The 27,086-nt window shown below is 35.8% G+C and overlaps 1 protein-coding gene and 1 pseudogene across 1 annotated transcript in view; both read left to right on the forward strand.

Moving 5' to 3' along the window:
- The first annotated feature begins 503 nt into the window (after positions 1-503).
- Positions 504-27,086, forward strand: part of MSH4 (mutS homolog 4) — a 105,160-nt gene continuing 78,577 nt past the window's right edge. The window contains exons 1-7 of the mRNA XM_063106963.1: positions 504-735; positions 5,289-5,471; positions 12,916-13,076; positions 18,094-18,204; positions 21,415-21,530; positions 22,423-22,596; positions 25,463-25,635. Of these exons, the coding sequence (XP_062963033.1) occupies positions 504-735; positions 5,289-5,471; positions 12,916-13,076; positions 18,094-18,204; positions 21,415-21,530; positions 22,423-22,596; positions 25,463-25,635 (1,150 nt within the window). The remainder of the gene's footprint in view (positions 736-5,288; positions 5,472-12,915; positions 13,077-18,093; positions 18,205-21,414; positions 21,531-22,422; positions 22,597-25,462; positions 25,636-27,086) is intronic.
- Positions 24,964-25,168, forward strand: LOC134383084 (bolA-like protein 2; annotated as a pseudogene).

The following is a 27,086-nucleotide window of genomic DNA, read 5'->3' on the forward strand; positions in this document are numbered from 1 at the left end:
CAATGTTAGGTGATCATACAAAGGTTTGAACATTGAATATTTTCGCTATGTTATAAGCACTTGGTGTACGGTGATGGACGGTTAAAAATAAGCGAGTGTGCTTGGGTGTGGGAAATGCTTAAAAGCACTTATCTTGCAATAAGAAATAGAGTGCTATGAAAATAACAAGGCTACTAAATCGGGTGGTCATTAATGGGCTCTGAAGAATCTTGTTCAGCCTGATACCGGCAGGCTGAGAGGGCTATTGAGATATCTTTTATAGCGGTAGGTTCATGCGGGAGGAGATGCCACTGGGATTGGCTGAGTACGCGGTACTGGGTGTGAACGGGGTGAGCGGATATAGAACACTGCGGCTGCGCGCGCGTGCGCTGTGTTGCTCCGTGCTTCCGCCCGTGCGCCTGCGCACTGTTCTCCCGCTCTCTTGAGGGGTGCTACTTCAGTCCTTGGGCTTCGCATAGAGGCTCCCTGAGACATCGTACTTGTGCCAGAGAAGGTTTGAGAGGATGCTGAGGCCTGAGATTTCATCAACCTCTCCTGCCCCTGTGGCTTCCCTTTCATTGGGAGAGGCTCTCTCACAGGCTCCCCGCTACAATTTCGGACTCCAGGAGACTCCTCAGAGCCACCCTTCAGTGCAGGCCTCTGCATCGCCAGCTGCTGGCACGTCTGGAGCTGCAGCGGACCGGAGCAGCAGCAGCAGTCTCCCACGCCATCTGTCAGGTTCCCGGCCAGCTCAAGGCAAGGAGTGGTTGGGTGGACTCCTCCTCTGCCAACTGGAGGCCTGCAACTCCCAGAGATTCAGGGAGACGAGGGTAGCTGTTGCCACAGCGAGATTCAGTTGTGCTTTGGTTGGAGGGTGGGATGAAAATAGATTAAATTGAACATTTTGTCTAATTAAGGTGAATAATATGTTTAATATTAAAAGGTGTACTAGTGTCCTTCAAGGTAAGTTTGAATCATTTATTGTATATTTTGTCAGTGTCCATTCATGGTAAAAGCATCATTTTTTCACACACCGTTTCACGCAGCTCAGTGGTAATGTAATATGCCAAATCCAGTCGTCACTTTTCATTTCCTCTCATGTGACCTTTCTGCTGTATTTAATGTGCTTGACCAGATTTCTCTTGAACTCTTAATTTGGCTTCCTTGATTCCACTCACCGTGTTTTTTTCCTATGACCTAGACAACTGCTGTGCTCACCTTTATTAGTTTCTAAATTATTGTTTGTTTTTTCCCCAAAGCCACTTCTACCTGGATGTGAATATCACTACACCTCAAATCTCATCTATGCTTCAGACTCCCATTTCACAGTCTTCTTAAGTTCCTAGTGACAGATCAATGGATACCTTAAACTCACTATATGATTCACTGAATTCATTTCTCTACAGCTTCTTAACCTGCAGATCACATGGCAAGAGGAAGAGAAAGAGAGAGAGGGGAGGTGCCAGGGCTTTTAAAACAACCAACTCTTGTGAGAACTAATAGAGCGAGATTTCACTCAGGCCCCAGGGAGAGCATTAATCCATTCATGAGGGATCTACCCCATGACTCAAACAGCTCTTAACTTTGCCACATTGGGGATCAGATTTGCACTTGAGTTTTGGCAGGGGCAACACATCCAAACTCTATCAGATGGGTATCCAAGGCCATTTGGGATCTTTAGTTTTCTCTCCCGTCACTTTTTAGTGTTGACCCTGCTTTCTAATAAGACTGAGCTACTTTCAGTTCCCTCAAGGCAACATGCGTATTCACATTGTCATTATACGGGGGCACTTCAAAACGTCTTGTGGAAAAATGGAACTAAATGAATACAAATCCTGCCATGAACTTTTGAAGTACTCTGATAATCCCTGTTTCCATGAAATGCTTCATCACCCACTTACTTTCATCAGTAATGATAACATATAGTTAATGTGCACCTACTTTGGTTTAGCTTCTTACTAGGCTTATAGCATCTCTTATTTTTGCAATAATTCTGCAAAGTAGGTTTTTTTATTCCTGTTTTACAGAGGGAACCAAGGCCTAGTAAGTGAACCAAGGCCCAAATTATCATAGGAGCTGGGGATAATAATATATGCTCTCAAGGAACTTGAGGTTCAGTGGGAAAGACAGCCTTAAAAATCAACAAAAACACTTTTTAAAAGATAACTATTTGTAGTATTTACTAATTTTTAAGGTATTTGCAAGTAAAGTGGAGGAACAAAAGTGGGAAAAGCAATTTTACAGAGTAAGTGCAACTTCAGCTGGCCTTGGATAAGTAGAACAAAGAATGCCAACTAAAGAGAAGGAGGAGTGAAGAGAAATTGTAGAGTATTCTTGAGAAAGCAAAATATGCAAAGGCACAGAGAAAGAAGCATGTAGAACTGCAGATAATTTTGGTTGGCTAGGGTAGAAGGGTGATCTGGTATAGATAAACTAGGAGTTGAAATGGGAGGCAAATAAATTTTGTCCCGCATGCCAACACCAAGTCTCTAGCTTTGGTGACTGGATAGATGGTAGAAGTGTTTTCTGATATGGGAAATTTTGTAGGAGAAGCAGCTTTTAGAGGGAAGGTGATGAGTTCTATTACATAGATGTTGAACGTGAAGAGCCTCAGGGGTATCCATATATTCCTGTTATGACAATCGAATATAGAGATCTAGGGCTAAGAAGAGAAACTTGGGAAGGATATAGAATTGAAAGTTCCTAGTATATTTGTGACCAGAGAGGAGAATATGAAGAAGATACAGCAAAATAGAGGCCAAGGGAGTTGGAGGAGAACTAAAGCAAGTAAATGTTTCATGAAAGAGATTAGAGAGTCTAAAGGTAGCTTGAGAACAAGAAACAGCCTTCTCTGTCTTCAGTTCCTGGTAACCTCTCCCTTCCTTAGTTCCTTTAAGCCTGCGGATGCCAATGAGCACATTTTGTCCTGGTTCTACAAACTTTTTTATGAAGATACCCCAACGTCCTGTCCACACCTTTGTAAATATTCCCTTTATCAAACTCTCCTCAGGGGGCCGGCCCGTGGCTCACTTGGGAGAGTGTGGTGCTGACAACACTAAGTCAAGGGTTAAGATCCCCTTACCGGTCATCTTTAAAAAAAAAAAAAAAAAAAAAAAAAACTCCTCAGATTGTCTTATTTGTACTATGTTGTTGATTCCTGCTGAGGCTCATACAAAGAAGATAGATTTGATCCTATAGTGGAGACACTTAGGAATTGTAAGGAAGGGAGATATATGATCAAATTTGTTGTTCAGAAATAACACTGGTGATGATGTGAAGAATGAATTAAAGAGGCATAATACTGGAAGCAAGGAGAACAAGTAGTAGACTTGCAAAAGGCCTGTAGAAGATATGGACTTAATTAAAATGGGCTGGTAGGAGTGGAGAGGGATCCAAATTTTAGATATATTAAAAAAAAAAAAGAATATAAAGCTAGGGCTAGGGCTCACGGACCCCTCAAACCCGTTGTCCAGACTGGGTCACAAACCCTTCACACACGGGTCTATGAGCTAGGTAATAGGACAAGGTCCTTGGAGCCGTGGGTAAAGAAATAATAGACTTTATTCAGAACTAGGAACAGTCGACCTAATATGGCTTCCCGGAGAGTCCTCTTGAAGCTTCATGCATCTGCACCTTTAGTCCTTTATGCTCAAGTCCATAATCCAAAAAACACCCAGATGCACATGCACAATCACATTAGACAATAACAAGGAACACCCGTGCACAGGCGCGTACACCACCTCAGATGCTCAGCAAGACTCCGAACATCCTAGGGGCCCTGACCGTTTTCCTTATATTTTCCCAACAAAGAAGAAGAATAGGATTTAGTTACTGATTAGGTGTTAGGGTTGATGAAAAAGGAGTTAAGAATGACTCGAGTTTATGACTTGGCAGGGTACAAGATAGTACAATTGACCATGAATGGTAATAAAGAAAGAATAAATTTTGAGGGAAAGATGAGTTCACTTTTGGACATTTAGTAGTTTGGGGAAGATATCTAAAGGTTTATGTTGAAGAGGTATTTAGAAATAATGATCCAGAGCCAGATTGTCCGATAGAATTTTCTGTGGTGATAGAAACATTCCATATCTATGCTGTCCAATATGGTAACCAGTAGCCAAATGTGGCTTATGAGCATTTGAAATGTGGCTAGTGTGACTGAGAAACTAAATATTTAATTTTATTATTTAATTTTGATATAATTAAATAGACACATGTGGCTAGTGGCTACTGTATTGAACAGTGCAAGGATAGAGCTAAGAATGGTTTTGCATTTTAAAGGGTTAAAAAATGAAAAGAAGAAGAATGTCTTGTGGTATGTGAAAATTATATGAAATTCAGATTTCAGTAACTGGAAATAAAGTTTTATTGAAATGTAGTCATGCTCATTTATTTAAGTATGTCTATGTCTGCTTTCTTGCTATAATGTCAGAGTTGAGCAATTATGATAGTGACAGTATAGCCCACAAAGCCTAAAATATATGCTGTCTGGGCCTTTATTAAAAAATTTACTAACCCCTGATTTACAGTGTAAGAGAGGAGCTAGGTCTGTATATGAAGGTTTGAGACTTGTCAGGAAATAGATGTTAATAGAAACCAAGAAAATACATGAGATGCCTAGAGAAAATTTATAATGTTGACTTGTGAGAGAAGATTTAAAATTATGGAATCCTGGAGACCAATAGTTAAGAGGCAGACAGAGGAAAAGAGATCTGGCAAAGGAAACTAGAAGTGGTTTAAGGAGAAGCAAGACAGAATTGTCATGGAAATCAAAGGGAATAGGAATAAAGAGCCCCAATTTTTTTTAAAAATAACATCTTTGTGCCAAGACATTATGCTAGGCTGTTTATGTGCATTCTTTTGAATTTTATGACAACCCTGTAAAATAGGTAATATATCAATAGGTAAGTACCTAAACAAGGAACTGAAGCCAAGTGAGTCTAAAACTCACTTTACAAGATCATTTGCATGTGAGGAAAGATTTTCAATGAAGAGTTCAACACAAGAGAAGAGATCTAATAATTACTATATAAATTAAACATATCTGATATATTATGAAGATTAGAAAGTAATTTATGATTTTAGCAAGAGTAGTCTTAGTGGTCTTGTAGAAGCAAAAGCCATACTAGGATATTTTAGTACAAGATTATTTTTAAATAATGTCATTTAATTAATAATAATTCGTTGTATTTTTAAAAAACTATGATCAGATGAACTTTTGTAGAAAGTAAACGTGGTATAAACTATAGATATTAACATAATTCATAATTCTAATCTTTAAGAATTGATACTTAGTTTTTCAAATTTAGGTTCATACTTTGGAAACAAAAAATCTTACGCAGAAAACACAGTTGCATCAAATTTTACTTTGGGTATAAGCTCATCTTCTGGGCAAGATACTAATTATCCACAAATACTTAAAACTCCATTGTCTGCTGGAAATCCCCAGAAATCAGGCTACAAAAGTTGGACACCACAAATGGGATATTCAGGTAAAATGAGTAGAAAATTAACCTAGATTATTTTTTGAAACTTAAAATTATGAATTAGTGTGGTTAACTTCATTTGAAGTTATCTATAACTTGTATGGATGATTGAAAGATAAATACATCAATTCACCTATGTCCATAATTTGAAGCTAAGTTAATAAAACTACATTGTTTTGTTTTCGGGTTTTTTTCTTTTTTGGCAGCTGGCTGGTATGGGGATCTGAACCCTTGACCTTGGTGTTATCAGCACCACCCTCTAAGCAACTAAGCTAATGGGCCAGCCCTGTGCTACGTTCTTTCTGATACTGTTTGTTAATAAATGCAGGTTTACATTATTTTAACCATTTTGACAAACAGCACAAGAGAAAGTGCTCCTTTTATGCACAATGTTCATTTAAATCTAAATGTTGATTCTCAATACTATTGAGTGATTTCTTTTTAATAGTTAAATCTTAATTTTTATCTAAATCTGCTAGATTTTCTGGAGGGGTAAAATGGATGAAATAGGTTTTCATGCATAACAGTTCTCTAAGGTACATGCAATAGAATTTCTTGGTTACAGAGTATGAGAATGTATACGTTTAAAAGATAATGACAAATTGTTCTTTAAAGTAGTTCTACTAATGTACACTCTTACTAACAATGTATGAAAGTCCTCTTCAGCATTTGGTGTTGTCAGACCTTTAGTATTTACTAACCTCAGCAGTTGTTAAATACTCTTACTATAGTCTGAATTTGCATTTTCCTGATTGCGCATGAAGTTGATTATCTTTTTTGGGTCCTTTTTGGCCATATATCTTTAATTTTATGTGAAATGAAAGTTCATGTCTTTTGCCCATTTTTCTTTAGGTTTATTTTTCTTGATTTGTAGCAATTCTTTATATATTCTGGATACTAAATCTTTTGATGATTGTCCTCTTTGTTTCTATGTTTTTAACTCTTTCTTTTAACTTCCATAGGTTATTGTGTCTATCTCTGTGCCTATATCACACCATCTTTAGCTTTATAATAAGTCTTAATATCTAGTAGGGCAGTCCTCCCACCCTTATTCTAAGTCATCTTATTCTTCTTCTTTAAAAGAGACTTGGCTCTTCTTGGCCCTTTGCTCTTTCATATAAATTTTGGGCCAATTTATGAAATTCCACCAAAAGACACATTGAGGTTTTGATTGAAATTGCACTTGTACTGAATCAATAGATCGTTTTAGGGAGAACTGGAATATTGAGTCTTTCTATCTATGAGCTTAGGTTACCTCTCCATTTACTTTAGTCTTATTTAATGTTTTTCCATAAAGTTTTATTATTTTCTACATATGGGTTATGTATATTTTTTGTTAAATTTATAGCTATGGTATCTTATCATTTTTGTGGCTATTGTAGTGTCTTTAAAAAATTATATTTTAGGAGTGCTTATGACTAGTATGTATACATACAACCAATTTTTTGTTTATTGATTTTTATAATCAGCCACTGTATTTGTTTGCTGGGGCTGCCATAACAAAATACCACATATTGGTTGGCTTAAACAACAGAATTTCATTTTATCATAGTTCTGGAGGCTAGAAGTTTGACGGAGTTTGGATGTACTGTACCCTCCAAAACTCATGTTGAAATTTGATCTCCAATGTGGCAGTGTTGGAAATTGATTGAGTCATGGGGGCGGATCCCTCATGAATGGATTAATGCTCTCCCTGGGGGAGGGAGGATTAATGAGTGAGTTCTCACTCTATTAGTTCCCACGAGAGCTCGTTGCTTAAAAAGACCCTGGCACCTTCTCTCTCTCTCTTGCTTCTGCTCTCTTGCTTCCTCTCACCGTGTGATCTGCTTGTACCCGCTGACTGCCTGCCACTTTCTGCCATGAGTAGAAGCAGTCTGAGGTCCATGCCAGATGTAGCTGTCCCAGAATTGTAAACCTAATAAACCTCTCTTCTTTATAAATTACCCAGTCTCAGGTAATTCTGTTACAGCAACACAAAATGACTGAAACAAAGTTTAATATCAAGGTGTCGGCAGGTTGGTTTCATTCTGAAGCCTCTCTCCTTGGCTTGCAGATGAAAACCTTTTTGTCTCTTCACATGGTGCCTCTGTGTGTATGTCTTAATCTCCTCTTTCTATAAGGACACCAGTCATAATGGATTAGGACCCACCCAAATGACCCCATTTATCTTTAATTAACTCTTTAATTAAAGGCCCCATCTCCAACACAGCCCGGGGCTGGCCCCTTAGCTCAGTCATATTCTGAGGTACTGGGGGTTGGTTAGGACTTCAACATATGCATTCCAGTGAGCAACACAATTTAGCCTGTAACAGTCACTTTGCCACACTCATTATTTCTAATAATTTCTAATATTGTAATTATTTCTAATTTTTTTGGCTCCCCATTACTGTTAAGACCAAGTTTAAATATCTTGATATAGATTACGAGGGACTGCATGATATTTCTCTAGCCAGTTTTTCCAGCATCTTCTCACATAACTTTCTCACTTGTATTCTATGTTTCAGCTATTCTGAGCCTTTTTCCTGTATATTGAACATGGTGCTCTCTTGTTTACACTCGGGCCTTCATACATGCTATTTCCTTTGCTTAGAAAACTTTTTCTTTCCCTCTTCATACAGTCAACTATTTATTCCTCAAGTCTAAGCTTAAATGTTACTTCTCTGATCTTGTAAGTGTAGGTTAAGAAGTCTCTCTGCTGTGTTCTTCCATTTCACTCTATATTTTACTAACATTGCTCGTTTAATTGTCTCTTTTCTTTGCTGGACTATAAATTCCATGAAGGCAGAGACTGTAGTTATCTGGATCCCGTCTTAAACAGGAGAAATTTAATATACCTTGGTTTGAGTTCCCAAGGAGTTCATTCTTGCAAGTGTGCACACTTTAGGCCTTGAACTCAAGATCTCATTGGAAAAACTGAAGTTGAATCTACTGAATGCAGAGCCTGCACATTTGATGGGCCAAAGCCAGTGTTCACAGTCTGGGGCAAACAGGAAGCAGTCAGGGCAAGTGGACTGGAGCTGGTGGCTGGCATGTGGATGCACAGTGGGAGTGGTCTCTGGTATAGACAGAAGGCCTGGAGCATATGATCTCTCTGTTGGGAGAGTGTGGCATCAAGAGGACTATGGGAGACAAACTTGAAGAGAGGGTAAAAGAGCAGAGGGGATGAGAACATCAGTGTGGGCAGGAGGCCTGGGGTTCAGTATATTTGTATTGACAGGGCTGAGGGAAGGTTTTGACCAGGTTATGCTGGGGCTGTGAGCATGTACAGAGGAACAGCGTATTCTGGGTATATGGCTGGAGCAGATCACCACATGTCCCTGTACCTCACACTGTTGACCTACCATGCTGCACTAAAACTGTAGGTAGAGCCCTTTTATCCAGCAAGGTCCCTTTAATGCCCTATACTGAGAAAGATTAACATCGTGGTCACTTTAAAGGGGAAATGCTTATAGCAATTCTGTCCATTATTGCAGAACTTATATTGAAGAGTAAATTTGGAATTGAGTGACGATAGATAACTGGCATAACTCCTTAGGCTAGTCAACTTCCATACGTATACCTCTGCACACATTTAGACTCTGTTACTGCAACAACAAAACGATTCTATATTTCTACTTAACAGGATACATCTATCCTTCTTAGAAGCAAGGAAGTTCTCATTCTTCCCAAAATGAGAAGAATTAACAATCCTAACAGTCATTTTATGTTAATTGTCTGAAATTGAAGCATGGTTCCACTGAATATTGTTACCTGAAGACTAAATTGTAAAGTTAGCTTCCAATAACTTATGTACAAAATTTTTTTAAATTTGAAAGGAGAGAGCAGGAAATGGTTAGTTTATACAAATAAACACATGCATATAACGAAGCATAGAGAAAATATCCAAAGCACTACAGTTCTTGTTTCTATAATTGGTAATGAGGTTGTAGTTGATATCTATGGCTTCCTTCTTCCACTACCCATTCCACATTTCCCTTACCCTTAGCAATAGGGATGGAATGACCTAAACCTTCATTCCTGAAGGGTATGAGTCTTAGTCTTCCTGCCTTTTTTGGTTGCTGTAGTTTTCCATTAACCTTTACTATTGGAGATACAAAGAAGTACCCCAGAGAGTCCCCTGGGTTCCAGACATAGTCTTCTTTGCCTCCATTGTGTGTAACAACATGATTTCCTATTGGTAATCGGGATTGCTCACTCCATCCATAGATTAATCTTTCCGCTCCCTTTTTTGCCTATTAGTTCAGCAGCATAAATAAGGAACCCAAAATAGCAAGGTGGCAGTCTCATCTTCCAATTCAGTAGAGCTACTGTTGTGTCACCTGGTGGAATCATTAACCTTGTGGCTACTAAGATCTATAAAACAGCAGGTTTTTCAAAGTTGCCAGGATGAAAAGCAAAAATTTTTCAGGTGGGTTAGTAGGTGTGATAGTGAGAGGAGCCACTCCCACTCCCACCCCTTGATTCACAGACCGACTTGTGTCTTCAGTGTTAGAGACAGCATCATACAGTCGTCTCTAATTCAAAGTATAAACTTCATCCTGTAAGACAGAACCTCATCCTTTCAGTGTTGTCTTTCAATTGGTACCATAACTGAGTCCTCAGTAAGCCATTCTGCCTTTCAGTTAAGGCCAGACGCTTTTGAACAGTAGAATATATAGTAAGACCAGTTGATTCAAAAGGCATGAGTCCATTGATGTACTTCCTTTGCTGTGAAATGAATTCTTTGGTCAGATGTAATACTGTGCAGAATGCCATGATGGTGGATGAGGTATTCTATGGGTTCACAGATGGTGATGCTGTCAAAATCATGGGCTAAGAAGGTAAATCCATATCTTGAATATGTGTCTACAGTAAGGACACATATCTATCCCCCTATGATGGAAGAAATCCAACCAAATCAACTTGCCATCAGGTGGCAGGCTGTACCTTCTGGGGGAATGGTGCTATTATGGGGGTTTTAGTGTTGGTCTCTGCTGTTGGCACATTAGGCACTCAGCAGTAGGGTTAGTCAGGTAAGCCTTGGTAAGAGGAAGTTCATGCTGTTAAGACCATGCATAGCCTACATCCTTGCCACCATGGCCTCTTTGTTCATGGGTCTATTGAGGAAGCACTGGGTGATTCCTCAGTTCACATGGGACACAAATATTTTCAAAGTTTATACCCATTCTTAGAGATCCATCTACATATTTCTTCCCCAAATTTGTGTCGTCCGTCTTCCAATCTTGTTCCTTCAAAGTCCTTGACCATCCAGGTAAATCATAAACAACTACCTATGAATGAATCTAATTTTGTATTTCTCACCATCTCTTATTCCAGACATGGTGGACAACCAAATGTACTGCTCATAGTTCTGCCCAGGTGAAAGATCAAAATGAACAAAAAACCTCAAAGTATTATAATAGTATTGTATATCAATTACATCAATGAAGAAGAAGTTTCTCAGCAGAAAAGCAATGGGAGAAATAATACAGGGAAAGATTGTCTACACAAAAATACAGATCTTTGAGACATCAAAAAAATTAAGATTATAGCAACTACAAATTGTCACTGACTTACAAAATTTCATAAAAATGTGTTGAAAACATTAAGACCTGGTAAAAATTATATAAAAGGATATAAACAGCTCTCAAAAGAAAAAATATGGATAACAAATAGATATATTAAGTGTTATTCAGTTTCTATAGAAATTTTGAAAAATACAGATTTAAAGCCCAGTCCATTAAATTAGCCAATAGCAATAATAATAATAATAATAATAATAATGATAATAATAAATTTCAGAACTTAGAGGATACAGTAAAATTGGCTTTTCTCATACTACTGATGGAATTCAAAATTATTTCAGTTCTCAAAAGAAATTTTGGATATATATAAAAAATGGTGATTTCTCTTTGTTCTGGTAATTTGACTTCTAAGGATCCATTTTAAGGAAATAATATGGAACTCAGAAAAAGCTTTATGCACTTGGATGCTCTTATAGAATTATTTAGAACAGAGATAATAGTATAAATGTTCTTTTAGAATTTTAGGAGAGATGTCTTCTGAGTTTACTGAATTTCCACTAGAACTTGATGTTGATTTTCCAGTTAAAAATAGAAAGCTCATGTTCTATTGCAGAGCTTAAATGGACTTATATAGATATAATATAAACATAATCACCATTTATAACATGGCTTTCATGTGAAAAAGGTTTCTGAGGTCTAAACACAATAGATTTTTAATGAACTCTTAAGTTGACTACTGACCCAGCATAAATGTATAAGTATTTTAGTGGGCATTATAATAGAAAAATAGAAGAAAAAAGGAATCTAGGTCAAGGAGGGAAAAGAAGGAGGAAAATGAATAAATTAAAAGATTGATAAATAAAAGATCATTTTGCTTCTTTGGAAATAAAATTTTAGATATTTTTAGTCTTTTTTTCTCATTCATGAATAATGCCCTATAATTAATTTCGTATACTTTACAAAAAACTTCTATATTATTACATTTCATTCTTTTAACAATCTTGTGGAAAAGTTTGGTATTTCTAGTTTACAGGTGAAGAAACGGTAGCTTCAGAAAAGTTAAACATCACTTGTTTAGAACATGGTACTGTTAACACCAAGGTCAAGGGTTCAGATCCCAGCACCAGCCAGCTGCCAAAAAAGAACGGTTAAACAGTTTACCTGAACATTCATAGTTTGTAAGGCACAGATCTCAAAATCAGTAATATATGTAATAGTTCAAAGCACTAGTTCTGGAGTCAGGCTGGGTACAAATTCTTCTACCAATTCCATCCATGCCTCAGGCTTCTTATAAGTAAATAGAGAAAATAAAGTTGTGTATTTGATAGGATTGTTGTGACAATTAAATGAGTTAATTCAAGTACAGAACTTGGAACCTTCTTGGCACACAGGAAGCACTTAATAAATGTGTATTTAATTATAATTTTTATTTCCGCATTAAACGAGTATCTCATAATTGGAGTTCATAGTTGTATAATGTTTAATCTTTATACAGTGCATTCATATGCTTTATATAATCCCACTGATACTTTCAGCCAGCTCTTAAGGACAGTTATTATATTTTGTGATTTATGATTATTTATTATGGAATAATTTGCCTAAATTCAAATAGCTTTTAAATACCAGTGTAAGATAAATAATCGAATTTTTTTGATCCCAAATTAAGTGTTTCTTTTATAATTCCATTCCAAGGAAATACAACATATAAGACAATGTATAAATTTATTATTTCTAAATGTGAAGCTAAGCTTTGGCAAAATACTTTGAGAATTAACATTTTTATTTGGTCTGGATAATGAAAAATTATTTTCTTGATCAGAGAAAAAGGTTATTTTCTTGGGCACTAATAACCATGTCTTAGACATTGTGTTTTGAGATCTTATATCAAAAAATTAGAAATTATTATTAGTGTTTATATATTTTCTTTATTTAAAAATTTTTAATAGCTACATGCTCATCTGCAGTTTCTGCACACTCCCCATCAGTTATTGTAGCTGTGGTTGAAGGGAGAGGACTTGCCAGAGGTGAAATAGGAATGGCAAGTATTGATTTAAAAAGTCCACAAGTTATATTATCCCAGTTTGCAGACAACACAACATATGCTAAGGTAAGTATTAATAATCCTAAAAAATGGTAGATCTGGTGAGCAATATGCAGATTTTCAAGTCAATGCTTTCCTAGTTGCTTTTTGGTAGAATATAGTTTATTTATGATTAATATAAATGCTCTTAATTAAAATATGATGGTTTTATACCTAAATTTTATTTTTTAAATATATTTTCTCCAAAAAGAATGTGTTTTGCTGCTACTTGAGTACACCAAAGTTACTGTTAAATATTAGTTTCTAAAATTAATATTCCTGGACTCATTCTGAAGGTAATATATTAGAGGTCTTCAAAAACTTCATGGAAAATGCATGTCGTGAAAAAGGTATGCATGGATTTCAAAATGTTTTTTGCACCAAAATAAACTCATACTAACTTGTTATAACATGTATGGACAGGATCTAATTTGAGGCACTGAAAAGGATAAGATATCAGTTTGAAAAGAGCCCCTGTGAGAACAACATGAATTCTGCTCAAAGTGAAGCAAGAACAGACATCAAATTTATGATGAAGTGTGGGTGGAAGAATGATGAAATCACTGATGCTTTATGAATAGTTTACGGGTACAGTGCCCCAAAGAAATCAGCAATTTACAAATGGATAACTCATTTTAAGAAGGGACGAGATATGCCCTGATCGACGGGGACCAACAATTAACAGCAGAAACAATAGCCAACACCATATACATCTCAATTGGTTCAGCTCACACAATTCTGACTGAAAAATTAAAGTTAAGCAAACTTGCTGCTTGATGGGTGCCAAAACTATTGTGCTTAGGTCAGCTGCAGACAAGAGCAGAACTTTCAATAGATGTTTTAAATAAGTGGGATCAAGATCCTGAAGTATTTCTTTGAAGAATTGTAATAGGAGATGAAACATGGCTTTACCAGTACAATCCTAAAAACGAAGTACAATCAAAGCGTTGTCTACCAAGAGAAGGAAGTGCAAAAGCAGACAAGTCAAGAGCAAAAGTCATAGCAACAATTTTTTGCAATGTTCAAGGCATTTTGCTCGTTGACTTTCTGGAGGGCGAAAGAATGATAACATCTACTTATTATGAGAGTGTTTTGAGAAAGTTAGCCAAGGCTTTATCAGAAAAATGCCTGGGAAAGCTTCACCAGAGAGTCCTTCTCCACCATGACTATGCTTCTGTTCATTTCTCTCATCAAATAAGGGCAATTTTTCGAGTTTCAGCGGGAAATCATTAGGCATCCACTTACAGTCCCAATTTGGTTCCTTCTGACTTCTTTTCATTTCCTAATCTTAAAAAATCTTTAAAGTGCACCCATTTTTCTTTAGTTAATTACATAAAACGTATTGCATTGACATGGCTACATTTCCAGAACCTTCGGTTCTTTAGGGATGGACTAAATGGCTCATATCATTGCTTACAAAAGTGTCTTGACCTTGAAGAAGTGTATATTGAGATAAAATTTTTATTTTTTATTTTTACCTTTTAATTCCGTTTTTCCACAAAGTTCCTTAAGTCTGCTCATATGTGATAATGCTTTCTCCAGAGGGTTATTTTCACAGAACTGTATTTGAATTTTATTTTTAGATCAGTTATAATTTAGTCTCTTAACTTCTTTCCTTCACTTCTTATTTTGCCTTCATTCCATGTCACTGATCATTAATTTGGGCCAATGGCCTATTATCATGGGAATTTGTGTGATCTAAAAGGTAGAGGTAGACTATTCCTAATCTCTATATTTAAAAAAGTTATTTGACCCAATTATTCTTATTTTTAAAATATGATCTGCTATGTTATTTTTAGTGCTTTATTGTTCTTTATTCTTTTCCTGAAATTTTCCTTATGATTGCCCAGTATGTAGGCTTTTTTTTTTCCTAACAACTTTTTAAAATTATACCTAACAACCTAAAGGATATTAGTATTGCATATTAATGTCATCTGTGGGTGTTTTACATTTTTATACAATTTCAGAAGAATAGGAAAAAAGCTTATTAAAATACGGGTTTGTTAGACAAATTGATTAAGAATTTATTTCTGTGTCTAGAGTAGTTCTAAGAAATGCGCCCTATTTTGTGAAAGGCATAATGCATAAAGCAGATATTTCTCATTTGTTTTTCTGTACTTTTCAATTTCCAAACTGTACTAGTGCAGCCATACTGATTGTATTACCTTAATTATGCTGTTGGGTATGTTTATGTTTTTCGCGGGGTTGGATAAAATACTGAATAGAAGGATTCACTAACCAGGTAAAGATATAACCAAAAAAGAAAACTACAGGCCGATATCCTTGATGAATAGAGATGTAAAAATCCTCACTAAAATACTAGCAAACAGAATACAGCAACACATACGAAAAATTATTCATCACAGTCAAGTGGGATTCATCCCAGGGATGCAAGGTTGGTTCAACATACGCAAATCAATAAATTTGATACACCATATTAATAAACTCAAACACAAGGACCATATGATCATCTCTATAGATGTTGAAAAAGCATTTGATAAAGTTCAGCACTCATTCATGACAAAGACCCTCTATAAGTTAGGTATAGAGGGAAAGTATCTCAACATAATTAAAGCCATATATGCCAAACCCACTGCCAATATCATCCTGAATGGGGAAAAGCTGAAAGCTTTTCCTTTAAGAACAGGCACTAGACAAGGATGCCCACTCTCACCACTCCTATTCAACATAGTGTTGGAAGTACTAGCCAGAGCAATCAGAGAAGAGAAGGAAATAAAGGGCATCCAGATTGGAAAAGATGAAGTCAAACTGTCCCTGTTTGCAGATGACATGATCCTATATATCGAACAGCCTAAAACCTCTACAAAAAAACTGTTGGAATTGATAAATGATTTCAGCACAGTAGCAGGATACAAAATCAACACACAAAAATCAGTAGCATTTCTATTCTCCAATAGTGAACAGGCAGAACGAGAAATCAAGAAAGCCTGCCCATTTACAATAGCCACCAAAAAAAATAAAATACTTAGGAATTGAGTTAACCAAGGAGGTGAAAAATCTCTATAATGAGAACTACAAACCACTGCTGAGAGAAATTAGAGAGGATACAAGAAGATGGAAAGATATCCCATGCTCTTGGATTGGAAGAATCAACATAGTGAAAATGTCCATACTACCCAAAGTGATATACAAATTCAATGCAATCCCCATCAAAATTCCAAAGACATTTTTCTCAGAAATGGAAAAAACTATCCAGACATTTATATGGAACAATAAAAGACCACGCATAGCCAAAGCAATGCTGAGCAAAAAAAAATAAAGCTGGAGGCATAACACTACCTGACTTTAAGCTATACTACAAAGCTATAATAACCAAAACAGTATGGTACTGGCATAAAAACAGACACACTGACCAATGGAATAGAATAGAGAATCCAGAAATCAACCCACACACTTACTGCCATCTGATCTTTGACAAAGGCACCAAGCTTATTCACTGGGGAAGGGAATGCCTCTTCAGCAAATGGTGCTGGGGTAACTGGATATCCATGTGCAGGAGAATGAAACTAGATCCATACCTCTCACCGTATACTAAAATCAACTCAAAATGGATTAAGGATTTAAATATACACCCTGAAACAATAAAACTTCTTAAAGAAAACATAGGAGAAACACTTCAGGAAATAGGACTGGGCACAGACTTCATGAATACGACCCCAAAAGCACGGGCAACCAAAGGAAAAATAAACAAATGGGATTATATCAAACTAAAAAGCTTCTGCACAGCACAAGAAACAATTAACAGAGTTAAAAGACAACCAACAGAGTGGGAGAAAATATTTGCAAAATATACATCTGACAAAGGATTAATATCCAGAATATATAAGGAACTCAAACAACTTTACAAGAAGAAAACAAGCAACCCAATTAAGAAATGGGCAAAAGAGCTAAGTAGGCATTTCTCTAAGGAAGATATACAAATGGCCAACAGACATATGAAAAAATGCTCAACATCACTCAGCATCTGGGAAATGCAAATCAAAACCACACTGAGATACCATCTAACCCCAGTTAGGATGGCTAAAATCCAAAAGACTCTGAATGATAAATGCTGGCGAGGTTGCGGAGAAAAAGGAACTCTCATACATTGTTGGTGGGACTGCAAAATGGTGCAGCTTCTATGGAAAATGGTATGGAGGTTCCTCAAACAATTGCAGATAGATCTACCATACGACCCAGCTATCCCACTGTTGGGAATATACCCAGAGGAATGGAAATCATCAAGTCGAAGGTATACCTGTTCCCCAATGTTCATGGCAGCACTCTTTACAATAGCCAAGAGTTGGAACCAGCCCAAATGTCCATCATCAGATGAGTGGATACGGAAAATGTGGTACATCTACACAATGGAATACTACTCAGCTCTAAAAACGAATGAAATACTGCCATTTGCAACAACATGGATGGACCTTGAGAGAATTATATTAAGTGAAACAAGTCAGGCATAGAAAGAGAAATACCACATGTTCTCACTTATTGGTGGGAGCTAAAAATTAATATATAAATTCACACACACACACACACACACACATCCGGGGGGGGGAGAAGATATAACAACCACAATTACTTGAGGTTGATACGACAAGCAAACAGAAAGGACATTGTTGGGGGGGAGGGGGTGAGGGAAAAGGGAGGGAGGTTTTGGTGATGGGGAGCAATAATCAGCCACAATGTATATCGACAAAATAAAATTAAAAAAAAAAAAATGGGAAGATGATACAAATTTCAAAAAAAAAATCTTATTTTGGGAATACCTATTTGTTAATTTCAAATTAACTTTTCTGTGTAAAATATAGCCTACATTTATGATAATATTTTACATTTGTAAATATATGTATGTATACATGTTTAATTTATCACCATTAGAAATATACTTTAATTGAAATATACAATTAAGACAGTTGTGATTTTGTGTATCTATGAATTAATTTTAAGTAGTTATCTCAGAAAAATATGAAACTTTTTTGTTTTAGAGATCATCCTAAACTTACATTTAAGAAATTTTTTATTCAAATGATTTCAGGTGATCACTAAACTCAAAATTTTGTCACCTTTGGAAATAATAATGTCAAATACTGCTTGTGTTGTGGGGAATTCAACCAAATTGTTTACTCTGATCACAGAAAATTTCAGGGTAAGTGATTTTTATTCACAATAGTAACATTCAAGATCTAACTACTTTATTTAAAATCCATTTTTGATATAGTAAAAAACAATAATTTGAGCAACTTTATATGTAGTGCCCTAAAGTAGTCAGTAAATACAAGTCTTAATCTAAGGGATTATTAATACAGATAATAAAAATGATAGGAAATCCACTTATTTGACTAGGCATCCTTGATCTACTTTAAACAAAAGAAAAAATGTTTTAGGTAGTAAGGAGGTTTCTCAGAGTATACAAGGGGCAGACCCTTAGAGAAACTTCCTTAGGTGTAGCTTCCTGGAAACTGCTTTCCTTAGGTTTAGCTTCCTGGAAACTAGTTATTGTGCTGTCAGACTAATTGAAATTGTAGTTTTTGTCCTAGGGGATAGCAGTTATCAGCAAGTACTTTTTTTTCTGGGGAATTTGATCTATGTTACAGAATTGTTTCAGATTTCCCTGGTAACATATACTGGCTCACAATTAGCCAGCTACTTTAGCCTCCATTTATGAAACTGTGAGACGTAAGTGCTATGGAACCTTAACTAACAAATGCCGTCTCCCTCATCAGGGCCTTTCCACCATGCAGTCTATCTCTTCCTCTGTCGAATGTCCCTGTTTTGTAGAATGGGGACTGTGGTTCCAAACCAAGTAGGTGGCATTGCAGTTGGAATAATTCCTGAGAGATGCAAATTATTTTCAAAATATACTATATTTTGTTATGCTTACAAACTTATCTTTTACTTTAATACATTTGGAATCAAGCTGAGATTTAGGATCCAATGAGTTCCTTTCTTGTTCTTAATATATTCGGCATCTATAGTCATATCAGATTTGTTATGATACTCTTAGAGATCCTATGTAGCTCAGCTGTCTGACTCATTGCTAGTGCTGACTCATTCTAAATCCATTTGCTCTATTAGACAACTTTATCTGTTTTCTTTCACTCATTACTTCATACCTCTTTTTGTCACCCTTATTTATATATACCTTTCCAACTTTTTGTTATTGTTGTTCTGATTAGGACTTCTAAGTCTTTTGGTTGTAAATAACAGAAATCCAACTTCAACTAGCTTAAGCAAAAAAGGAAATTTATTGGCTTATGTAACTGGGAAGTGAATGTTCAAAGATTCTATCCCTACTGTCAAAGATAAACAAAACCAGACACTGGTTAAAGCAGTAAGCATAGATTTTAATCAGTAATATACTATTGCAATAAGGAAAAGAGTCCAGTGTGAACTGAACTCAATTTCAATTTGTACGGAGGTGACTGGATGCAGCGTCCCAGTAGAGTTAGGGAAGTGAAAAACTACAAAAAGCAGGAAGGTGGGATTGGTCCATGTGAAACCCATCTGGGTTTCCTAACTGGCTCCTACCCTTCCAGATGTTGGCTGGAATCAACAGTACATTTTTGGGGCAACCTTGAGTTTTCTTAGGCAGGCACTTTAAGAGGGATCTGGCCTTGAGCTGTTAGAAATTATGTTAGTATTTTGTTCAAGTCTTTATAGGCCAAGTTTGAGGCCTAGTTGAAAAGAGTGCTCAGAGGAACCTGGCTACAGTTTGGTCAAGGAGAGAATCTTTGTCATTACCCTTATTCTCAGTACCATCTTTTTTTTACTGAAGATAGGTTACCTCTATGAGGTTTAAGAACATGATTGCTGATGGCTCCTGTCTGATGTCAACTCAGGTTAGCCAACTCAGAGAAAAAAGAACCTCTTTCTTTTACTGTCCTTATGTGAATTTTAGCGAAGGATGCTGACTTGTCCTCTTTGTTTTCCTAATGTTAGACTAATCACTTGTTTCTGAGGGTAGAGGCACTGTGATTGATTAATACTCGGACATCTGCTTTTTGCTGTGAGACATGGAGTACTGTAATTAACAGACATACCACAATCTTCTTAAACCTCATCTAGGTAACCTATCTGCAGTAGAAAAAAAAAGATGGTAGTGGCAATGAGGATAGTGACAAAAGATTCTTTCTTTGGCCAAACTCTAGCCAGGCTTCTCTGAGCCCTCCTCTCAACTAGGCTTCAACCTTGGTGTATAAAGACTTGAACAAAACAGTAACATAGTTTCTAATAGCTCACAGCCACATTCCTAGAATGTACACGAGATGTAAGGCAGTATAGCATAGTTTTTATGAATAGAGGAATCAGACTGTCCTGGTTTCAAATTTTGACTCTAAGTGACCTTGTGAAAATTGAATTACTTAACCTCTTTGAGCTTCAGTGTTTTTCATCAGTACGTTGAGGGCAATAATAGTAACTACCTTCTAGAGCAGTGATATTTTATATAAGGTAATAAGAGATGGCCTCATCGATAAGGTTACATATCAGCAAGTTCTCAGTGGAGTGAGAGAGCAAGCCATGGAGGTATTTGAGGTAATAGTATTACATACAAGCAGAGGGAAAAATCAGTATTATTATTATTACAATTATTGTTATTACCACACTTACCATAAAAAGACCTTCATTAAATCAGATGCAATATGAAGTGAAAGTAACATGGACTTTGTAGTCAAAGAAATCTGAAATTTGAGTCTCAGCTCTGGCACATGTAAACTATATGGTATTAGGAAAGTTGCTTGACTTTTCAGAATTTTACTTATAGGAAAATTGGAATTAATAAGAGTTAAGTCAGAGTGTTATTGTGAAGATTAAATGAGATAATTTTGAAATCAGTCTTGGCACATAATTTAACTATGTGCTCATGATTTTTTTTTTCAGCCTTAACAGCTTTTTCACAATTGTTATATTGCTTTTCTTACTAATTGTTATATTGCTTTTTCTTACTTTTATTCAAATTAGGTAAACCTTTTATTCATGCTTTTTTTTTTCTTGCTCTTTTTTAAAAGTTGCATTATTTCTTTCTTTTTATTCTAAATAAATTCACCTCATATAAATAGCATTTCATAGATACGATGGTTGGAGTTGGTGTTTACATTTTCTCAACTAGCACTCTATAAGGATCTACATTTTCTCAATTATTATGCAGTATGGAAGGCTGAGTGTAAAACCTGTGTGATGTTGTTTCTATAGGATAAAATTACTAGAAGGCAGAGACTTTTTTATTGAAGATGTTAAAAAATAAAATTCATACAATATTTAAGCCACCTACCCATGTACCAGCATGGGTTTAAGAAAGCAGTGTTCAGCAAGCACATGGTCCTTAAAAATTTATTTTGAATTTCAAACTTCTTTTCAGAGTGTTAATTTCACTACTATCCAAAGGAAATACTTCAATGAAACAAAAGGATTAGAGTACATTGAACAGTTATGCATAGCAGAATTCAGCACTGTCCTAATGGAAGTTCAGTCCAAGTAAGTTATGACATAAGGAAAGTAATAAATCTCCAGTGTGAATTCCATGACAGCAGGAACTTTTTTCCAAAATATTTTGCTTTGTTCTTTATTGTATCCCTATAACCTAGAAAAGTGCCTGGCTCATAATACACACAGTGATAATTGAAATAGTAAGGTAGTTAACTAAAATTTATACACAAGTCATATATTCCTAATTTAATTTATATAGAATTTCTACAAATAAGTCATAATCTATTGCCCTAACGGTTGTTGTGCAATTTAAAGTGAAAAGCTTAAGTAGCTACAGTGAACTAGAAATGTGACGGCATAGAAGTGAAACCCAGTTAAAGCTGTGTTCCTGTTACTTCATACCTTTATTCCTAAAAGATTTAGCATGAGATAGGGAATAATATTTTTGATACATGCATTTCTTAGAGTATGCTAGATAGATACTTTCTTTGAGCCAGGTTGGACCACCTGTTTACTGAGTTAATCAAAATGGCTATTCTCACCAAGATCATAACATACTTTCCTACACATTGGGAACTTCTGACTCTACCTTTAAAGTCTTAGACTCTTGCAACATTATTTCAATACTTAGAGTGGTACATTAAAATCTGACACAAGTTACCATTGAATGTTATCTTTTAACACACTATTTATTGTAGTCTAATATCCCTTAAGTGTCAGACTGCAAAAAATTGTCTATTTTTATGGTTCGGAGGTTATTTACCTACTTTTCAAAAATAAGGAACACTTGGTACTACACCTTTTTTCCTTTTGAATTTAAGCAATGCCATGTAAATATTTATAATTTTTCTAAAATTAAGTTGAAATAAATGTTTCCTTTTATAGCGATTATTTTATTTTATTTTAAAGACTTGTCATATTATCAATGGTCACCTTACAGGTATTACTGCCTTGCAGCTGTTGCAGCTTTGTTAAAATATGTTGAATTTATTCAAAATTTAGTTTATGCACCAAAGTCGCTGAAGATTTGTTTCCAGGGTAGTGAACAGACAGCCATGATAGATTCATCATCAGCCCAAAACCTTGAATTGTTAATTAATAATCAAGACTGCAGGTAAGATCATCCAATTTTTTTCTTGCAAAATGTATCAGTATATTCTATTGTCATGTTTTCTATGAATAGTTACTCTAAAGTTCTTTAAAATGATGGACAAATATTCAATAAACATTTTTAACCATTGTACTGTTGTTGCTGAACTCTTCAGATGTTTCACCAAAATAAGGTTTTAAAAAGATATTTGTTCTAAATGACAAAAAAACAAACATTTCTCCAAAGAAGATAAACAAATGGCCAATATGAAAAATGCTCAATATCACTAGTCATTAGGGAATGCAAATAAACACAACAGATACCACTTCACACTCCTTAGGATATGGGTTAAAATTATTCTGTCATTGACTTTCTATTTTATAATATGTTACTATAGCATAGAAAGCAATGACCGAGCCTGGTAATTATTACAGTTTTTCATGTTCAGTTTTACCTTGTTATGTTTCATAGTTCATAATTATTTATCATTATCATTGTCAAACATTGCTTGAGTTCCTGCTACATGTTAGGGATACAGAGACTTAATTGATAGAATATGTGATCTCCAGGAGTTCCTATTACAGATGAAAAGGAGAATTGAGAAGTATTTTCACAGACTCGAACCAAAGATGCTCAGGTTAAACAATGGATATTCTATCTACTGAACTATCTGAATAGCTCTAATGCTTCCATAGGCTTGTCATCTGTTCAGTGCACTGTTATATCCATTGATTTGTGTAGCAAATGGCAGGTTCATGTGTGTTCCTCACTTCCTTTGTTCCTGCAGAAACCAAGTTCTCAAAAAAATAAAAAACTGTGCATGTGATGAGAGACCCACAGCCAGTTTATTCAAATAGTTCCCTAAAGATTTATTTTAATTGGTATGCCAATATCTGGTAGTATTCTTGTTTCCTTTCCTCTTGCACTTCAGATTTAATACATCAGTAAGTCCTCTTGGCTCAGCCTTCAGTGTATATACCAATTCTGGATCACTTCTTACCATTTCCAAGGCTACCACCCTAACCAAAACTCTTATTGTCTTTAGACTGGACTTCTATAATAGCCCTCTAATTTGTCTCTGCCTTCTTACCCTCCTACAATTAGTCTGTTCTTGACATAGTAGCCCAAGTGTGATGCTTTTAATGCAGAAATCAGATTTTGTAACTCCCCTGTTTAAAACCTACCAGTGGCACTGGGTACATTTAGAATAGAATCCAGACCTCTTTACCATGACCTACAGGACTTCTATATCCTGGCCTCTACCAACTTCTTCATTGATCTTTCTCCATTCTTAACAAAGGCCCGCAAACCTTGATCTTTCTGGTTCCAGAGCCAGACTTTCTTGGCTAAATTGCTGCCATACTACTTGCTTGGAAACCTTGTAAAATTAAATTACTTAATTTTCTTGCGCTTCAGTTCCTTCGGTTGTGAGATGTGGCTAATACTAGCGTCTACCTGCATCTACCTCATACCATGGTAGTTTGAATTAAATGAGTTAATACAAGTAAAGTGCTTAGAACAATTCCTAGTACATTTAAGTGTTCAATTCATCATCATCGTGATTACCATACCATCATCATATTTGTATCACTGCCTCCCTTTTTGATCATTCAGTTCTCAACTGTCAAACACACAGAAAGGTTTTTCTCAATCAACCTAACTAAAGTATCCCTACTGGCCCTTCTCTATACATTCCAGTTGTTGTTGTTTTTAGCAGTTTCTGTAACTGAAATTATTTTCTTTCCTTATATAATTATGTGTTTATTGTCTGTTTCTCCCTACTGTTTGTCTTGCCCTTAGTCATGGCCAGTAAACATTAAAATTATTGGCAATCGGCCACTAGACTGGAAGGTCCATGAAGATAGGAATAATGTCTGTCTTGCATGTCCAGTGCTTAGCACAGAGTTTTGAACACTGCAGGGCTTAATAAATATTTATTGAATATTAAAATGAAACAGCTTTTTTACATGCATCATAATTTCCAATGAAATGCATCATATCTCATTTCTTTATAAGAATTACTTAGCAATTATGAAGTTCTCTTTTACTTGTAATTCTTCTCTAATTCCTTAAGTTAAAACAAAGTGGTTATATTAAATATAAGTGGTTATATTTAAAAGTCTCCCCTCCTTTAAGAATATGTTATTGATATCTTATTATTACTGATGGAATGTCATGGACTTAGAAAACTTTATATTATCCCTAATATTGTAACTGACCTATGAAAGAAGTTATTAACTAAGGACAAGGAGATACTTGTTAATCAAAGTGTAGTTCATTGACTGACAGCTTACCTGTGAGCTTATTCAAAATAAGATTCTGAGTGTGTGTGGGGGGGTCCTAGCTGGGGTTCAGTCCCCGCTGAGCTGCAGTCCCCGCTGGACTGCTGCAATGGAACGCAGCATTGACTACCTCCGGGAAAAGCTGCAGCAGGACCTGGAGGCAGAGAACGTGGGGTGGACACGATTCTCAACTGTTGTGCATCCTGCTTCAGAGACTGGTGAATGCATGCCTAGCGGAAGAGGTCCTGTGCATCCATGCCTTCAAGCAGAAAAGCCTGACCCCAGAGCACTGGGCCTGTGAGCGGCAGAAATGAGGGACCAGGATGTGCACAGCCATTAAAGTATAAATCAGAAAGAGAAAAAAAATACGAAAGAAAAAAACAAAAATGAAAAAAAAAAAAAAAGTCAATAAAACACACGCACATGCAAAAATGTGTAGTATCAGGCCCTCCTAGGCCTATTAAATTAGAATCCTCGTGTAATTTGTATGCGAAGTCTGAGAATCACTGCTGTAGATTATAGGATTATTTAATTACAAAGTTAAGATGCAGTTTTCTTGGATTTTACTTTGTATACATAATGAAATTCCCTAACTTGTGTTTTCAAAGGAGTAATCATACTCTCTTTGGTGTTCTAAATTATACTAAGACTCCTGGAGGAAGTAGACGACTTCGTGCTAATATATTAGAACCTCTAATTGATATTGAAACCATTAACATGAGATTAGATTGTGTTCAAGAACTACTTCAAGATGAGGAACTCTTTTTTGGACTTCAATCAGGTGTGTCAATATCATCTAATTTTATAAATATAAATTATTTTTAAAAGTGCAATTGGAAAGGTGGGTAATGAAGGTATAAATTCTTGTATTCTTGTATAGAAGCAATTTTCCTGAAAGTTTTTTCTGAATCCTGTAGTAAATCATTTCAGAGGTATATTTTATAAAATGGTTTCGGGGATGCTATTCTTTTCCTTTTTTCCTATGGGTTTTTCTTTCTTTATTTCTTTTCTTTTTTTTTTTTTATAGACACCTTGTAATTCTTTTCTCCATGGTAATACTCAAAGAAAGCAAAATTTATCCAGACTAGGTAATTATTAACAGATGGCTGTGTTAGTTTCCTAGGGCTGCTGTAAAAAAAAATACCACATACTCTGTGGTTTAAAGTAACATATTTTTTGTCTCACAGTTGTAGAAGCTAGAAGGCAAAATCAAGTTGTCAGTAGATCCATGCTCCCTCTGAAACCTAGAGGGTAGAATCCTTCTTTGCTTCCTCCTAGCTTCTGGTAGTGACTGTCAGTCTATGGCATGCCTTGGCTTGTAGTGCCATCACTTCAGTCTCTGCCTCTGTTCTCATATGGTGTTCTCCCTGTGTGTTTTCACATGGTGTTCTCCCTAGTACTTTTAGGATAAAATCCAAACTCTTCTATATGGCTCTTTCCCTGTCATCTCTCACAACATCTGTTGCTACTCCTCACTTTCTGTTCTGTCTTCTAGCATAATTGAACTCTTTAAGTTATTAGAACAGATCTTCTCTCATTTTCTGGCCTTGGTACTTTGTAGTTTTTGCCTAGATTATTTTCTCCTTCTTCCCTGTAACCCCTCCTTCCAAACTACTCTTTAGCTAACTGTAGTTCATTCCAGATTACCATTCCTGTTTAGATGTCACTTCTGCTAGATGCCTCCCTGACTCTCCAATCTGTGTTATGCAGCTTTTCTACATTTCATGCAGTATCATTGTAGCACTTATCTTACTGTCTTATAAAGGTATATTTTATTGGATGATTCCCATATAAGGCTAGGACATAACAGGTATTCATATTTGTTAAACTATTGATTCATTATTAAACCTGTTGAAAATTGTATGTTGTTGTTCCCAAGATAATTCTGTTTTATGTGATGGGATTTTGAATAAAAACTTGGATTTTCCTTGAGACTTTAATTTTGATATATTTGTTTTATAAGTCCTTATAACTGAAAGTTTCAAATTGGTATCTACAAATGTTAAATATTTCTGTGTTTTGTATATCTTGATAGATTATAATTTGTCTTAACATGCAATAATAAGGGGAGCAGGATATAGAGCAGAATGTGAGGGTAATTATTACAGTTTATTTTATTTTTATTTATTTTTTATTTTATTTTATTTTGTCGATGTACAATGTGGTTGATTATTGTGGCCCATTACCAAAACCTCCCTCCCTCCTCCCTCTCCCCCCTCCCTCCCAACAATG

The sequence above is a fragment of the Cynocephalus volans genome, chromosome 8 (genome assembly GCF_027409185.1).
Source record: "Cynocephalus volans isolate mCynVol1 chromosome 8, mCynVol1.pri, whole genome shotgun sequence".
In the NCBI taxonomy this organism is placed as follows: domain Eukaryota; kingdom Metazoa; phylum Chordata; class Mammalia; order Dermoptera; family Cynocephalidae; genus Cynocephalus; species Cynocephalus volans.